This window comes from Apteryx rowi, unplaced genomic scaffold (assembly GCF_003343035.1).
Source record: "Apteryx rowi isolate R43461 unplaced genomic scaffold, aptRow1 scaffold_56, whole genome shotgun sequence".
Lineage (NCBI taxonomy): Eukaryota > Metazoa > Chordata > Aves > Apterygiformes > Apterygidae > Apteryx > Apteryx rowi.
In genome coordinates this window covers 946,784-963,853 of record NW_020450827.1, presented here as the reverse complement: position 1 = coordinate 963,853, position 17,070 = coordinate 946,784, and the positions used below count along the sequence as shown (strand labels likewise).

General features: G+C 53.7%; 2 protein-coding genes and 1 long non-coding RNA gene across 3 annotated transcripts in view; 2 read left to right on the top strand and 1 right to left on the bottom strand.

Annotated features, from left to right (window-relative positions):
* The first annotated feature begins 463 nt into the window (after window positions 1-463).
* Window positions 464-9,237, top strand: STC1 (stanniocalcin 1). The gene is made up of 4 exons (XM_026081850.1): window positions 464-958; window positions 3,210-3,352; window positions 4,372-4,583; window positions 8,109-9,237. The coding sequence occupies exons 1-4, from the start codon at window positions 835-837 to the stop codon at window positions 8,377-8,379; spliced, it is 750 nt and encodes a 249-aa protein (XP_025937635.1). The 5' UTR covers window positions 464-834; the 3' UTR covers window positions 8,380-9,237.
* Window positions 9,238-9,320: 83 nt separating this feature from the next.
* LOC112973688 lies at window positions 9,321-15,254 on the bottom strand. The gene is made up of 2 exons (XR_003256048.1): window positions 13,692-15,254; window positions 9,321-11,410 (listed from the first exon to the last, which is right to left on the bottom strand). It is a non-coding gene; the product is annotated as an uncharacterized LOC112973688 (long non-coding RNA).
* A 905-nt stretch (window positions 15,255-16,159) lies between these two features.
* Window positions 16,160-17,070, top strand: part of NKX2-6 (NK2 homeobox 6) — a 3,729-nt gene continuing 2,818 nt past the window's right edge. The window contains exon 1 of the mRNA XM_026081689.1: window positions 16,160-16,164. Within this exon, the coding sequence (XP_025937474.1) occupies window positions 16,160-16,164 (5 nt within the window). The remainder of the gene's footprint in view (window positions 16,165-17,070) is intronic.

Below are 17,070 nucleotides of genomic sequence, written 5' to 3'. Positions count from 1 at the left end.
GGGGAGCAACCTAGAAATGTTTTCTTGAGCTTGACTTTGAAGCAGTAAAAGCGAGGCTGCGCCGACGTACGAGGCGTGCATGCACAACGCTGCGAACGTGGTCGCGCGAGGAAGAGGAGGGAGGCGCGTGCCGGGGCTCAGCACCCGGGGCACGGGTGTGGGCACCGGGGGGGGGGGGGGGTGTTGCGTGTCGGCTGCCCCGGCTGCACGTCCCCAAGCCCCCCCGTACCTGCTGGGAGAAACTGCCCTTCCCTCCTTCGGGGCTGATGCAACCCTGCTAAATGCCTGGGAAAATGCCTGTTCTTAAAGGGCAGGTGACGGGGGGGGGGGGGAGAGGTTTGGGGCTGAGCTCGAGCTCCATCAGCAGTAGGAAGCCCCCCCCCCCCCCCCCCCCCCCCCCGGCCGCGCCGGCGATTAACGTTTCTGTTATTGTTGTTTGGCAGGTACTTTTAATTGGCTGGAAAATATTCTTCCTGTGAAGTTGCAGTTTTCTGGGGCTTGAATGAGTCCAGTCTGCCATTGGCTGTGCCCAGCGCCTCCGGATTGGCTCCGCAGCCCGCGGGGGGACCGATAAGGCCGGCTATAAAAGCCCCGGGCTCGCGGCCGGTCCCCCAGCGAGCGAGCGAGCGAGCGAGCGGCAGCCAGCGGGGCCGGCAGAGCGGCCGCCAGCGCTTCCCCAGCCCGGCACACTCGTCGCTCGCCGCCAGCGCCCGTCCGGATCCACGTCTTTGCTCGAGCCGAAGTGGGAGCGAGGAGACGCACACACACACCAAAAAAAAAAAAACCCAACCAAACCCACCCAAAACCCCACACTTAGCGGAAACTTGTCAGAGAATGCTCCTAAAGTCCGCGCTGCTGCTGCTGCTGCTGCTGGTGATCGGTGCGTCCGCGTCCTACGAGGCCGAGCAGAATGACTCTGTGAGCCCCCGGAAAGCCCGGGTCGCAGCCCAGAACTCAGGTAACGCCGCGCGCCCGGCCCGGCCCCGCGCCCGCCGCCCTCCCCTCGCCGTGCCGCCGCTCGCGGCTTTTTTTTCGCTTATAAACTTGGCGGCCGGTAGGCACGAGTACCGATTCACGGGGCCGGTTCGGGAGCGTATCGGTGCGGAGCGAGAGAAGCCCCCTCGTTTCGGGAGCGGGCTAGGGGAGCAGCGGGCGAGCTGCTCGCAGGATGTGATCCCTGCTCCCTCCTCCTCCCCCGTCTCCTAAATGAGTTCCATGCACTTTCTTCTTTTTTTGTTTGCCCTGCTTGCATGCATCTCTTTCTTCTCCCGTTGCAATTATACTTTGGTGTTAAATTCCTTGCTTACGAGGAAGTTGATAAAATCCTTGGAAATTTGATTGAACCATTGTTCTGCCAAACATCTGTATGCTCAGAGAGGGGGGCGAGAGAGATGCCACTTGGAAGAATGCAGTAACCTAGAAACTGTCCACTGCTAACATTTATTTTCCGAAGCTGATTGCTATCAGTTAGATGGTACCATAAAAATATGATTGTGGCATTTAGCAAACTCGCTTTTACAATGGACAAAAAAAATTGCTGGCAAGTCGGCGCTGGATGTCTCTACTCCGTGCGCTGTAGATGCTTAGATAAGTTGGACACATTGTCTTCAACAATGGAAATCAAAAATCTGTCTCCTCGTATACTGAAAAGATATTAGGTCTCTAATTTGGAGCTCATTAACAGATGTCTTATTTTAGCTCTGCAAGGCTCTGCAGCATTATACTAGGGTGTTTGCTCAATTTCCTTTTGTATTTGGTTGCTATAGAAACATAGGGTCTCACTCTTGCACTGTGCCTAAAACAATAAAAGCTTAATGCATACTAAGTCTGCTGAAAGCAAAGTTATGATTTGAACCTGTGGAAACATAATTATGGAAATGACTTGTGTGATGGTGAGGTTATGAACCGGGGAGAGGATGATCTTACCAAATATTTCTCCCTTCGGGCACGTAAGCAACAGCGGAGCATGGCAGGGGGAGGAGGGGGTGAATTTTTTTTTCTTTTCCGTAAAGATCCTAGTTATAAGATACGTCTCTAGGCTAAGACTTAGTTCTTAATAAGGTGTGTCCTCTTTGGCTAAATGCAAATCCTCACTTTTCCCACAGCTCGTACCTTGCTGCGAGACACTGGGTTTGCATTTCTTCCTAAAGAATGTCTCGTAACATGATCTGCAAAAGTAATGAATATGCCTTGCACAGACACATACGGGGACAGATGTTCAGCTTACCAAAAAAGGTTAATCCCTGCTAACTTCAGGGCAGTAGTGCGGCAATACTGCTGATTCATTGTTAAAACGCATAGTATCTGCACTCAAAAAGATGGGATGACATGATACCCTCCTGTTCAGACTAACTACTGCCTCAGTGATTTTAATTATACATGGTCATCTCCATTACCTTAACTTTCTCTGGCTGAGTGTCCCTTCTCTTTGAAAATCTCTGGCAGTATGACCTTTCTTGGCTATGCTTGCAAAATGCTGGTACCATGGTAGTATTTAGCAGCAAGCTACTCGTTTAACTCCTTTGTAGTGCTAATAACTAACATGCAAACTAAAATCTTATTTCTAGATACTTTTCCTTTTCTGGAACAACCCAAACACCTCCAACACTAGCAAAAGCAGGGCTTCCTCAGAATAACTGCAAATCTCACGCGAGCTTAGTGGCAATCGCCATCAACCCAGTCTCATCTTCAAATGCTGTTTGCAAGCTGGAGGCTGGCAAACCACTCTGCCCTTCCCGCGGTCTAAGGCTTTAGAGCAGAGCTCACCGGCCGGAGCTCTTCATGGGTCCGGCTTCATTACTTCTGGCTTCCTTAAAGGACCTCTGAACAAGGATAAGGCTGTGAAAGCGCACAGTCATAAGGGGGTTGAGATGGGCCTGCAAAGCCCCATGTAGCCAAAGGCTATCGGGTGCCGCCTATCTCTTAATCGGTACGTAGCTGACTCCAACAGCTAGGTTTCACCGTTAGCGCTTCTGCTCCTGGATTTGCCAGTGATCTGTTGCGTGACTCAAGTTAATGACTTGCTTTAGCAGTGCCGCTGGCCTCTCCTCCTTCCCTCTGCCTCCAGCCCCCAAGGAGCAGGAGCGCTGCCGCTCACCCGCCGCTGGGCAGGACTCGGCGTACGCGTTACAGTCGGGCTTTACGGCGTGGGCTGCGCCGCCCCGCGCGGAGGGGAGCACTGCACGCGTAACCCGTGCCTCTCTCTGCAGCCGAGGTGGTTCGCTGCCTGAACAGCGCCCTGCAGGTGGGCTGCGGCGCCTTCGCCTGCCTGGAGAACTCCACGTGCGACACCGATGGCATGTACGACATCTGCAAGTCCTTCCTGTACAGCGCTGCTAAATTCGACACTCAGGTACCGTGCAAACATCAATGGGACAAGTATAATCTCTCTCTTTTAGAGCTTCCTTTTCATGCCCCGATTCAGCAAAGCACTTTTGCACGTCCTGGGGCACTAAAACACGTGCTTAAATGCTTTGCTGAATTGAAGCCGTAATTTCTCTGGTCTCATGAAGGTGAGCTCTGTGCAGCCTTAACCCTTAGCTTCTTACAGCCCTTGCTGCCGCTTAGATACTCCTGTGAGCCATGGTTTTGGTTTTTTGGCCACATAATGCATCCTTCAGGGATACTTTCTACAGTACATTTTCCACATACTGTATGCTATGTGTGAGGACTTGGCAGGGAACATTTTGTGGGGCGGAGAGCTAAGTTTCCTCTTCAGGAGGAAATATAAACGTTCTTCTAACAAAGTAAGTCTTCTGACTGTGTGACCTGGCACAGGCATGCGATTTGAATTGGAAGTCTCCGGGCCTGGGAATGCACAGCCAGATCAGCCTCTCTGGAGCTGCAGGCGCTCGCAGCAGAATAAATAGGATAGTATCAGAGGACTGGCTCTGCGTACTTTCTTTTTTCTTCATGCTTTCTTCCCAAAATGAGCACGCCACCTTGTTCCCTTCACTCTCGCCCCTGGAGACAAACTTGAAAGCACTTAAAACATCTTGAGATCCAGAAGACCAGCTGTGCTAAATCCCCAGGATGCAGTGGGTGGTTCAGCCCCCTCACGGAGGGCAGAATTGGCCCATCTGTGATGCTGGCACTTGTAGGCCTGTTCCCGCAAAGATTTCCATTGCTTAAACCCTTTGGGAACAGGAGCTAACTGCTCTCTCTCTCTCTCCGGACGGCGTGCATCCCAACGAAAACTGCTGACTGCTGCTGTGCATATAACTGTGCACGAGCGTTTGGGGCCAGTTGGCTGTCGTGCTTGGTAAGTGACCTCCAGCAGGTCTAATAGCAGCAGCCAGCCACAGCAGCACATCTGATAATACCTTATTTTCTGTGCACTGTGTTGCAATTTTTTTTTTTTTCTGTTTCCAGGGAAAAGCTTTTGTGAAAGAAAGCTTGAAGTGCATTGCAAATGGAGTTACATCCAAGGTTTTCCTTGCCATCCGGAGGTGCTCCACTTTCCAAAGAATGATCTCGGAAGTGCAGGAGGAGTGTTACAGCAAGCTGGACATGTGTGGCATCGCGAAACGGAACCCCGAAGCAATCACCGAAGTTGTCCAGCTTCCAAATCAGTTCTCAAACAGGTACGTGGGGCTTTCCAGAGCCAAAAGATAGCAAATGCAAAAAATGTGAAGCACAAAGAAAGAAATGAAAGGAAGTGAGTTGTCCAACTTCTTGCAAGCCCTAATATAGCTTAGCCTAAATAATACGCTCTGCCTCTTCAAATTCTTGTTAAGTTTTACCAGCATTCTTCTGATTCTCTCTCTGGTAAATACTCTCATAAACACCTCCAGGGAAGAAACGTAAAATTAACTAGACATGCATTACTTCGTAGCCTGGAGTTTGTTTAAATAGAATAGTTCTTTTAGCTTGAATGCAATATAATGCTAAATAGAGCTTTTAAATATCAAACCATTTTGACTAGGATAGCGTCTTGGTAATATAGACCCCTTAAGAGCTTCTCAAGCTTTTACAACTTCATTCTCTTCTTCAGACTAGGGCTGTGTCCTTTTTTCTGTTTATTTGGCACCTAGTACCTGAGACCTTGCTCTGTGACTTACTGTGGTAACACAAAGACCTAGGAGGGCTTGAAAAAGGGAACCAGCTCACAGGCTCCTCTACAACCTTACTCTGTCACAGTCCAGTAGGATTTCATATTTCTAGGGAGAATCGGGTGTTCTTAACAATCTCTTCTGGGGTTGTTTTCACCCCTGTTTCTTTTTCGATAGCAAAGGCTGCCTGCAGAAATGGGCAAGCCGCACTGTTGCCTGGTGCCTTCCTCTGAGCCCGGAGGTGCCCTGCCTTGCTGTCCCCCCCCGCAAGGACAAGGCAGAGAGGGAGGCTTCAGGGAGCTGCTGCAGTCTGCGCAGTCACGCTGCAGGGCAGAGATTTCTTCCTCTAAATCCTGGAACAATCAGTGCTGAGTCTTGTGATTGGGATAAAAGGGATCTTTTCGAACAGTTTGAGTAAATATGCTCTAGAAATTGAGTGCAACCAGACCAAGCTGCAATTTAGCATGTTGGCTGGCTGCGGCGAGCGCTAGAGCTCCTCTGAGGAAGCTGTTTGACCAGCTTAACTCTCGAAGCCTCTGAACCCTACAGACTTTTCCTGGTGTGGGGCTGCCGGAGATGCATAGAGGTTGCATCTCTGACCAGCATGAATTTATGACAGAAAACTCTGCTGCAGACTATTATACCCAGAAACTTGCGCCTGTGGGAAGGCAATTCCTGTAAGCAAGGAAGGAGCTGCTGTGTAAGTGAACTCATCCCCCATCAAATCCGGGGCTGAAACTGGGCTTTTCTCCCTCTGTCCTTCCCCCTCTTCCCAAGCTGATGTGGGAGAGGTTTGCCCGCGCTCTCCCCCGAGGGCTCATGAGCAAGCCGCAGCCTCCGTCCGTCCTCCTTGGCCTGGCGACACCTGTGCGCAGATCACTCTCTTAGTGTGATGGGAGTAAAACCCTGCCGTCTTCCCCCTTCCCCCCCGGAGGCTGGGTCTAGACAGGCTCCTTGTCGCCGTATAGCTTCCCCCAGGTCAAGAAGACGTACCGAGCTGGCTGCACAATCCGGCAGCCCCTGGGGCGGCTGCGGGAGCGCTGGGGGCGCACGGACCCCCGCGCCGGGGAGGCTGCGGGCGCCGTCACGCGTGTTCGGGACGGTGCCCGCGAGCGCGCAGGCCTGAGCCGGGGCGGCTGGCGCGTGAGGCGGCGGCGGCGGCGGCCCCTCCTCCCCCACGGCCGCCGGCTCGCGTCCAAGCCAGAGGATATTATGACATGTTGAGTAACAAAAGCAGCAGGATTTCCCAGCTAATAGTTTACGTTAAGGTCTCCTAAAGCATCCTGCTTTCCCAGCCCCTGTCCCAACATAGCCGCAGAATAAGAATGTGCCACTTGGCCTGCGACTCTGAGGGGAAGTAGTTAAAGGTCATAGCATCTTCCTGCGATTTAATCTCGTGGCAGGAGCGGTGCAGAAGGAAAGGCTTTTTGCTTTTGCTCTTAGTCTAGCTACCGCAAGAGGTTAGCGAGCAGTCAGACTGCACTTACAACTGTGAAAACCAACACGCTACGTTTCTGCGAAGTAGCTGCAGCCAGCCCAGCCCAGCATCTGAATGTTTCCAGAGTCTTGTTAGAGGCAGGCTGATTCAGCTGGATGCATGGCTTGCACAGATGTGTTCATCATCATCCCGTGTGCATGCTTCAAACCTCAGTATTAGCAGTGCCGGGCTGCACCGGGCTCCAGCGTGCCAACGCCCAGGCTTTTTTTTACTTTTAAGTGCAGCAGAAACCTTAACCTCACCTGACCTCCGCAGACTGCTGTAAAGGCCAGAGCCGAGAGTTCGGAAAGGAGTTTGAATGCAAACTCTCATTTCCCTCTTCCTTCCCCTCCTCCTCCCACAGGTTACTCTCTTCTGTGCGCCTATGGAAAAATGTCACGATGACCTTAAAGACTTAAAATAAGTTCCCAGAAGTTGCAGGCAGCAGTAGTCCAGCAGATGTGGAACTACTCCTCTTCTCCCAGCTTTCTCCCCGTTAGGAAGCTGTTCTCACCGCTTTGCTGGTCCGGGATGGTCGCGCTCGCCCAGCTCCGCTCTCCGTGCGCGCGGAGCTGTGCCGCTGGCGCCGTAGCCCAGGGGAGGATCGCTCTTCGGAGCACTGTTCTCCGCTTGATTCAAGCCGAGCTGGGGAAACAGATCAGCACAATTTCCTGGCTCCCTCCTGGAGCGAGGGAAGCGTGCTCGAGGCCTGCGGGGAGGTGAAAACGCGGCAGCCGGCTGCGGAGCCGGCAGGCGCAGAGCAGGGGGAGCATAAGGTCCTCGCTGTAATTTAATGCATGGTCAGCTTGTTGGAAGTGACAACTGACTGTATGTCCTCCGAATCTGTCCCCAGTGAATACGTGCATCTGTCGGGCTCTCAGGCTTGCCCTGAGCCAGCTTCTTCCTCCTCCGATCCCGTTCTAAAGGCTGTGCATGAAAGCGGAGGGCGGGAGGAAGGGGATGCTGCCAAATCTCCTTGGAAGTACTGAGAAGTACAGGGATTGCGGATCCCTTTGTAGGAAAGGTCGTACCGGCTTAGACCAGTGGTCTGAGTCTGTTATCCTGCCTGAGGATGGGCAGTGTCTGCCTGTCTTGGAAAAAGATGCAGCAAAACTCTTTTTCTTCCTACAGCTCTAGAAACCCTGCTTGTTTAGCTGAGAGTAAAACGCCCCCTTAAGCCAGCTACTGCCTCGACTTAGCTACTCGCTGTTATCTGCTTCCCGCTCCATCAGTGTGACATCAAAATAAGTCATGCTTCTAGCCATCAAAATAAGTCATGCCCCTAGATGGGGCAGCTGCTCGCTTAAGACGACTAAAGCAGAAGTTTGCCAGGTTATGTTCCTTCAACATGTCACGAATTCATCGGGGCGCAGCATCTCCGAGACGAAGGCATCTGTTAGGTGCAATGAGAATACGCAAGTTGTGTATGGTGAAATCAATCTCAAACACCCCATAAATAACTTAACAGTTCTGATTTTCTCAAACTTTTGGTGGTTCTCCGGGCTCAGGATCAGCTCTTCCTTTGTTTCTTTGGTCTTGCTGGCAGATGCATTGAATAACAGCTGGTAACTCTTGCACAGGTATTACAACAAGCTAGTGAGAAGCTTATTGGAATGTGATGAAGAGACTGTCAACACCATCAAGGACAGCTTGATGGAGAAGATTGGACCCAACATGGCAAGCCTCTTCCACCTGCTGCAGACGGACCACTGCTCTCAAGCCCACCCGCGAGCGGACTTCACCAGGAGACGTATCACTGAGCCTCAGAAGCTAAAACTCTACTTCAGGAACCTCCGAGGTGAGGGGTCCGTCCCGGCCCATGCCAAGCGCACCTCTTCCGAAAGTGCGTAACCCCGCCGGGGCGCGCCAATGGGTGTGTAAGGGATGCTAAGCGCTACCAAAGCTGATGTCTCTCTTCTAGAAGAGTAATGCACCCAAACCAAGTGTACTGTAGCTAGTTTTAATAACAACTAGGAACTGGTTTTAGATTTAGTCATTGATATTTTCTATTCCTCTCGAACAAACTTTTGCATGGATCTGTGTTCAGTGTCTCAGCTTTCCCGCCGTCAAAGTGTCTCCATCTCTTTTTCTTTTCCCCCACAAAAATATATCCAAAACAATCTTAGTCTTAAATATAACCATACAGTAGTCAGGCCTTCAGACACCAAACCCTAAACGTACTGTAGCGCTAACACCATTGAAGTCTGGAGATTTGGCACCACGGAGAATAGCTTCTTTATTCTCCCTCGTAGAAAGCTGGTAGGCGACAATAGATGCACTAACAACTATTGCACATCCTGAAGATGGCAATGGAATTCGTGTTATGAATCTGTGCTGGCCATGGACGAATATGAATGTCATATTCCTGGTCTCTTAGTGTCGTACAGTCCTAACCCTTCCAACACGGCTCCCCTAGCTGGTTAATTTACCAAACTCGCTAGCTGTGGATGGTTCTAGTTACCGTGACCTGGCACCACAGTGCAAAATGAGCTAAAACAACCCCCCCTCCCACCACCACCACCACCAGATCAGCAGAGGAGCATTTTGTACTGTGGAAATCATTAAAGGAGGTGCTGGTCTATAGTTAAAGCTAGTCAGAAGGTTGCATAATCTTGCATTGCATTTAAAAGCTAACATCTATGTACTGTATTTAACTGTCTAAAGCTTTAAAAGAAACCTAACAAAAAACAAACCCTTTCTTAAGACTAGAGTATTAAAGGTCTTGCGCTAACTGTGGTATAAATAGTTTTAAAATCTGTCATGTACTGTACATAAATTCCACGAGAGTCTGCTTAAAAGGAGCAGAATATAATAACTTTATTGCATAAACTTAGTTTTGTAAGTTAGCTATTTTTTTTTCCTGGAAACAGTATCTCTGTCATATTCGAAAGTTCACATTCTACTTTGTGGCCTTTTTATAACGGAAGAGAGACGTTTGAGACAGAAACGATTCGGACAGGGCCAGAAACAAACCTCTTCTCATAGGTAACGCGGGCCGCGAGCGGCCGCGAGGCCGTAGCGCTCCCGGGGCAGAGCTAGCGAACGCCGACGGACGAGCGCTCCGGGAGCGCAGGGCTGCCGCCGCGGGGAAGAGCCCTTTAGAAAGGCGATTGCCGGGGAAAGGCAGGAGAAACGCCGGAGCGGTCTCAAACCCCGAACGCGAGAGGCTGTGCCCGTCTTTCGGGGGGCGCGTGGGGCAGGCGCCTGCCCCTCCTCGCATGCCCCGCAGCGAGCGCCTCCCGCACGGCAGCGCGGCCGGGCTCCGGGGAGCCGAGACGAGCCGCATCGCGGCACGCGATCGGCCAGGCCGTGCCGCGCGCCGACCCGACCTGCTCGCGGCCGGCTGCCGAGCGGGCGACTCCTGCTCGACTAGGTAGGGAGCTAATAAAGGAGGGATCTATTTTTCTTTTCAAAATCTAAAGCAATATAACTTTTCTTTTTTTTTTTAAACCACAAAGCCTTTAAACAATAACTTGCTGCTAATACATTGAAACCAGATGCAGTGGCAGCATTTCTAATATTGCTGTCTTCATTAAATGTAGCCCAAAAGTGCTGTCATAAAATTGTAAGCGGCAAAAAATGTTGCTGACGGTAGAGGTTTTCGGGGTTTTTTTGTTTTGTTTTGTTTAAATACTCTGAATCGCGCAGTCCAGAGCAAGCAAGGCGCAATAGTGTAGCTCGTTCTTCATTCACAGTCAGGTATATCGAGTCCGACGGGGCGAGGGGGAAGGGTTCGGCCACCCCAACCCCTGTCTCTTCGGCTTGTCGTAATTAATTTTCTGTTCCAGTGGGAATTTAACCTTTTTCTTTCCCCTTAACATGGGTGGGAAGAGGATCGGGAAAAGCGTTTCCCCTGGTTAGATTTGCTCCAGTATCGGGGGTAAACGCAGCCTGTGCTGGCGGGAGCCGGGACGCGCCGAGCGCCCCGCGCCGCGCCGAGCCCCAGCGGCGCCGCGGGGGTTGTGAGCTGCTGCTTTATGTCACTTTTCTTTTTCCTTCTATGCTAAAAGAGTAAGGAAGCCACAAGCACACATCCATCACGTCCAAAGCCCAGCTCTCACCACGGAGCCCGAGGCGCCGCTGTCCCTAGCGAGCGGAGGGCAGCGGCGCTGCCCGGCCTAGCAAGGACGCCCGGTCCTAGGTGGTTGGATTAGGCGGGCGCGACCCCCCTGCGGACGGGCAACGATTCTCAATATTAAAGTCCAGCTATTTCACGTTTTATTTAATCTCTAATGCTTTATTTTTTTAATCTTGCGTTCACTGCAAAACGATTTCTCTCGGGGGCGGGGAGGGGCTTCTCTAGAAATGTTTGCATGATTCTCATTGTGATTTGTTTGCACTTTAGATGTTTTGTGCCATTATAAATTTGCATTATGTATTTATAATTTAAAGATACCTAGAGGGGGGAGAGAGTTTGGTTTTTTTGTTTTTTGCTGAGTACTGGAATAAACAGTGAGCATATCTGGTATATGTCGTTATTTATTGTTTAAATTACATTTTTAAAGCTCAGTGTGTTCATATAAAGGTTATTTGAAACATATCATAGTAATGAGAAAGATGCAAGTTATTTTCTTTGCTTATTTTTATAATTAAAGATGCATAACATAATGAAGCCTATGTTGGATTTTCTTCTGCAATGAAATAAAATGTCAAATTTAAGTTTTTTTTGTGTCTGACTCTTTCATTGAACCGTGCTGCCCCTGCTGATCACGGTGCTACCAACAAGTGAGGTGTTCTGCACTCACCTTCGTCCCGGCGTCCTAACTTTTCCGTCTGCTCTGGGTGCTGAATATCTCGGGTTTAAATCCTGCCGCGCAGCAGATGCGAAGCCGGAGGTTCATCCCGCACAGCGGTCTTCTCCTGACCCTGGTCACCAGTGACGCTTAAAGAAAAAGAGAAAGGGGGTAAGTATGGAGTGAATGATGCCCGACGTTGCCTTCTGGCACCTGCACCGCCGCGCTGAGTAGTGCTTCTTCCAGCCAGAATTAATCCTCTGGACGTGTCTGACCCGACCAACACCGCTGATCCCGGCCCCACGGCATCCGAGAGTAGCTGCAAAGCCCCACGCTAATACATTTCTTGCAGTGCCTCACTTTCATAGTCTAAATGAGATATAATTTACACTTTACTGGTAGTAAAATTAAGGCAGAAGCATTTTTTTTAATGATGGCATCTGTAACAGCATTGCAGGGAAGAGAAAGCATCTCGATTTTTGACTTTGATGTGCGTGGAAATGTGCCTTTATGCTTCATTCAGGATAGCTCTAATTTCTAGTGGGAGATCAGAAAAAAGTACATTAATCACCAGAAGACGACTAGCAGACTAACTCAGCCTTATTGCTTCAAAAGCTATTGCAAAACTTAAAAAGCTGCGTTCCCCATCATCGGGGAGCAAGACTTGTTTAAGAGAAGGAAAGAATAAAGATTAACGAGACAGCTGCATTGAGGAAACCCCGCGCTGCTGTTGGGGCTCGTCTGAAGGGGTTTGGGGGTTTGGTTTTTTTGAAGTTTCATTACTAAACAAGGGGAAAAAATCCTTTGGGCTTTTCCTGGCCCTCACCCTTCCTGCTGCTCGGCCGTGCCGAGGCCGGAGCGCGTGCGCGTGCCCGCGAGGGCAGCGTGGCCACTTCCAGTGCCGCGGCACGGAGCGGCTGGCAGCGAAATTTGGGAACAGCCGGCGCTTCCTGCCTCCTGCGGGCTCCGAAAAACAAAAAGCAGAAAAAAACAAAAAAAACCCCTCCACGCTATAATAAAGGACATTGTCTTCGCTGCCGTGATTCAGCCGCTGTGACCGGGAACAGGGACGAAGCTAAAAAAAAACAAAAGCAAAGAAAAAAATCGGAATAGGATGCTAAAAATACAACACAGGTTCAAAGGGGCTGAATCGGCAGCGGTTTCTCCCAGCCGGCCCGGCCAGACGGGAAAAGCGAGGAAAAGCGGCACGGGGGGGAGGCTGCCGCCGGGGCGGCGTTACGAAGTGCGGCGGTCTCAGCCGCGGCCCGCGGAGCCGCGCGGACGCGGTCGAGCCGGTCGTACAGCTCGTGGGAGGCACCTGGCCCCAGTGACGCTGCCGGGTATTTATTTATTTTGGGGGGGGGATACACTATTTGAAACCCTCCCGCTGCGAGGCCCGGCTGCGGGGTCCGGCGCGCTTCCCGCGGGCTCGGCGACGTGTTAACGGCACGAGGCAGGCGCGCAAAATCCGGCCTTGCAGCAAATTCCCGCTTCCCCGGGAAGCCGGCTTTTCCTCACCGAGCTCCTGACACGCAAACTGCTATTTCTCAAAGCCGGGTTCCTCCTCCGGAAAGCCAAGCCGAAGCCGCGGATCCCGGCAGGCCGTGGGGGGCCGCAAAGCCCCTTCCGCCGCACTTGAGCACCAAATACTGCACATAATACGCACTAGATGACAGCCGGAAAAACTAGCAAAACCTGTATAACCCGGGGTGAAATACGTCATTATTTTCAGAGAGGTGAACGCACCTCCGGGCTGTCCGGCGGCCCCGCGCCCGGGCACCCACCGCCGAGCCCGGCCAGCGAGCGGGTACGGAAAGGCAAAGCGTTTTACGGAAACCGGGGGTCCCTCCATTCCCAGTCCGGGAGAAAACACCAGCTGGGTCCTTTGACTTGTCTTCGGGGTTATTTTTTTTGTCTCCGCTCGGAGCATTTTTGCTACGAAACAAATCACTGCTCTCCTCTGGCCGGGCTGCTGCGCCAGGCGCCAGCGGCCGGGCCGGGAAGCGGCGCCCGGCTCGGACAGTCGCACGGCAGCGCAAGCTTGCGCCCAGCTGGGGAGTTGGGACAGCACGAACGCGCAGAAAGCGCACGATCCGGCACAGCTATTTATTTTTATTGCTGTGCTGATAATTAATTCTAGCAGTTACTCCGGGAGGACTTAAAAATCTTTGTCTACAGATTTGTTTGCTTAACTGCTTCGCATGTGTCTCTCAGAATCGCTTTTATCCGCTGTCTACGGCTCGCGTGCGCCTGGGCTGCCGGTGGTATTAAAGTTCACCCTCGTGGCTAATTACGTGGGAAACGACCCTCTGAGCTTTCCCTAAACGTGCATTTATTCCTGCAGCGACGGCGCGGAGCAGAGCCCCCGGGGGGGCGACGCGACCCAAGCGCCAAAGATTGAAACGAAAAAAATAACGGAAATAACCTAACCAATACGGGAGAAGCAGGCGGGTTTTCCCGAGTTTGTCGCTCCTCCACCCCGATTCCTTCTCCGAAGCGTTCGTGCGCGCGGACGAGTTTGCACGAGCCCCGCTGCACCCGTTGCACCTGCCTGGCAGCTGCGGCGACGGCGGGGGCCGGAGGGTGGCCGGAGCCGAACCGCGCTCCGGCGCAGGAACAGCCCCTGAAAACCGTGAAACGCAGAAGTAAATACTGGGAGCTTTGCATCTGCGGAAACCAGCAGCGACCACATCGGGGCGCCTGACATGCACCGAAGCCGGGACGGTCTCAGCAGAGCGTCGGCGCAGCAAGGGGCACCGCGGGCTCGCTCCGGCGCCGCTGCGCGAGCCGTCGAGCAGCCTCGCCACGTCCCTGCCGGGTGGGTAACCTCGTCCCCGGGGCGGCAGGCGCGCTGCTCGCGGGCGAGAAGGCGGCACAGCGCGGTGCAGCGCGGACGCCCGGCGCGGGACGTGCCCGCCCAGCAGGCCCCAGCACACGTCCCCGCGCCGGCGTTTTTAAGGAGGCTCTTCCTTTTGGCAGCTTTTTAGCTGAAAGTGGAAAATTACACAGATCACCCTTGGAACTGATGGTTATATCATTAATCATGAGTTAAAAAAATAAAATAAAATTCCAAAGCGAACGCCACAAACGCGAACACCAAACAGCCTTTGCGAGTCGCCTTCCGACCGCTTTATCACGTATTTCAGCCCGTTCCCCAGGGCTCGGGGCTCGGCCTCAGGAAGTTGCTCACAGCCAGTTTATATATTTTCAGGGCGGGTAGGCTGACAAGTAGGAAACCTCTGACATGCAATAGCTGATAAAGCATGATGCGTTTCCCCCTGCCCTGTGAATTCTTTGAGGCCGCGCTTTGTTTAAACAGCGTCATGCCTAGAATTGCAACGCGCAGCATCCCCGGGTGACATCAGCGGGAAAATTAAGCAATTCTCCTTGTTCTAGGCGCTTTTTTAGCGCAGATATTTTAAGTCGCTTTTTGGCCCCATTCCCAAGTGCTCTTTCTTCAATTTAAATAAATGTCTCCAAATAAAAAGAGGAAAAAAAGCAAAACAAAATGCAACGCAAAACAAACACATGTGGTAAGGCGCTCGGTCGTTCCAAAGCACAGAGCGAACCCAAGCGGCGCTGCCAGGCCCCGTCCGCCCACTTAACCGAGGCTGTCAAAAGCAATAATAAATAACACTCGGGCAGCGCTCGCCGCGTACGTCCCACTGCCGCCGAGGCCGCACAGCGCGCGGGACCGCGGGTTGCAGCCGGAGCAGGGTGGGAGCAGGCAGGGATGGAGGCGCCGAGCGCCCGGCCGTGCCGGCAGCGCGGGGCGGCAGTGCCCCAAACCGGCGCCCTGCTGTTTTTTCCACCAGGTTTGCGCCAGTGTGAAGGTCCCGGCTGAACTTAAGCAAGCCTCAGGGTAAGCTGCTTCCTTTCTTTTTTCTTTTCTTTCCCCCTTTTTTTTCCAGCAGGCTCCGCTGCCTGCGCGAGCCGTGCTCGGCTCAGCCACGGCTCTTGTGCCACCTGCCGACCGGAGCCCCGGCCCGGCCTTGGCGCCGCCGTGCCCGGGACGCCCCCGCGGCCCTGCAACGTGGCCGTCCCGCAACGCGGCCATCCCGCAACGCGGCCGCCGGCTCTGCCCCTTCCCCAGGGCATCCCGGCTGCGGGGCTCCCGGTGGCCCCGGCACGGCGGAGAAGAGCCGGCCGCGGTCGCGAGCGAGCTCTGCAGGAACGGGAGCTGTAAAGTAACCAGGAAGCTGGAAAGCAGCTGGGAGGAGGAAGAGGAAGGTGGCGGGTGACCCGTTCAAGTGCAGCTGCAGTTCCAGCAGGCATCTGCAAACTCTCCTCTTAAAGGGTTCGGAGAGGGGGAAGTGTTTCCAGACGGACCGTTTCTGGGCCGGGCGCCAAGGCCGGAGCGAGGGCTCGCGGGGACCGGGGACAGCTTGGGATGGCCGTCGCGGCGAGCGTTCCCTGGCCAGCAGACGCACCTCCGGGGGGCTGGAGGCTCCTCCGACAGCACCGCCGGGCTTTGCTGGAGCGCTGGTGACAGCCGGGAAACCGGATACGTCAGAGATACAGTCGCTCCACTGCCGTAGAAACCCTCCGCTTGCAGTGACCGACGGGGTTACCAGCAGCTTTCTCCTGATTTCACCTAACCTTGTTAGCAAGAGTAGTAACGTCCCTGAGTAGCTGTAATAAAATTAACTTGCCAGTCAAAAAGCAGCAGATGATTTATGACCGTTTATGACAGATCTGCTCAGTCTTTTCCCCAGACGCCCCCCCTGCCCCGGGGCCTGCTGCTGCCGAAAGCTGCGCCGCCCTGGGGCCGCGGGACGCGAGCAGCGGCTCGGCTTGGCCGGGCCCCCGCAACACTCGGCTACAGCCTCCGCGGCAGCAGTCCACGGGTTTTGGCAGAGCCCGTGGCTGAGCCGGACGCCACCCCAGCCGGGTGCGGGATGGCGTGGGCACCGCCGCACCGGGCGTTTTGCCTTGGCACCGGCTGCCGTCAGCAGTAACGTTGCTGCCCGCTCGCCCTCGCCTTCGGGTGTTTTGAGGCCCAAACAGGCCGTTTAGACGTGGCACCGCAGCACCAGCCTGGAGGCAGCATCTCCGGGCCCAGCACGAGACCTTCGCGTGGAAGGCGACCTCGGCATTTCTAGCAATTGCAAACAGTTGTAGTTTGCTCTCGAAACTAATGCGCCGTGATGCCAACGCTTTGGCAGGGATTTCCCGCAGGCAGCAATACCTCCAACACCAGCAACACGGAAAGCAGAGGGTGGGAATAAACCTGTGCATTGAGCAGAAATAGTGACCGACCGAGAGCACTTTTCTCCCCCAGCCACTGTATTTATTTTCCCTCCCATCTCAGCCCCTCATTTCCTTGCCTGCGCTGGGGCAGTTTATTTATTCAGCCTCCCCTAATAGGCCGGTTTGGCTATTTCGGTGGCACGGCAGATGCCGACCCAACGCAGACAAAAACTAGCTCGGCTCTGTCAGGGCTATCAGCAAACACCCGCCTGGAATTTTAATGGCGAGAGCCGCTCGCTGCGCCCCGATAAGCCCGGCGGGGCCGCGGGAGGGAGCCCGGGGCGGCCGCCGCCGTCGGGGGGGCAGCGAGCGGCTCCCCCCGGCCGCCCCGGGGCTCGGGGCAGGAGCTAGGTGGTCCGCGCCTTATCAGCGCTTATCTCCCAGCGCCGCTCGCTAATGTGACCTTAATGGAGGCTAAAATCGACGCGATGTGTTTTATTGCGGCTTAGCCCAAATCCCCCCCCCCCGCCCCCTCCTCCAGCTTCCCCTTGTTTTGGCAATACGGAGGCGGCGGGGCGAGGGGGCTGGCTGCCTCCCGGCCCGGCGGAGCCTCGGCGGG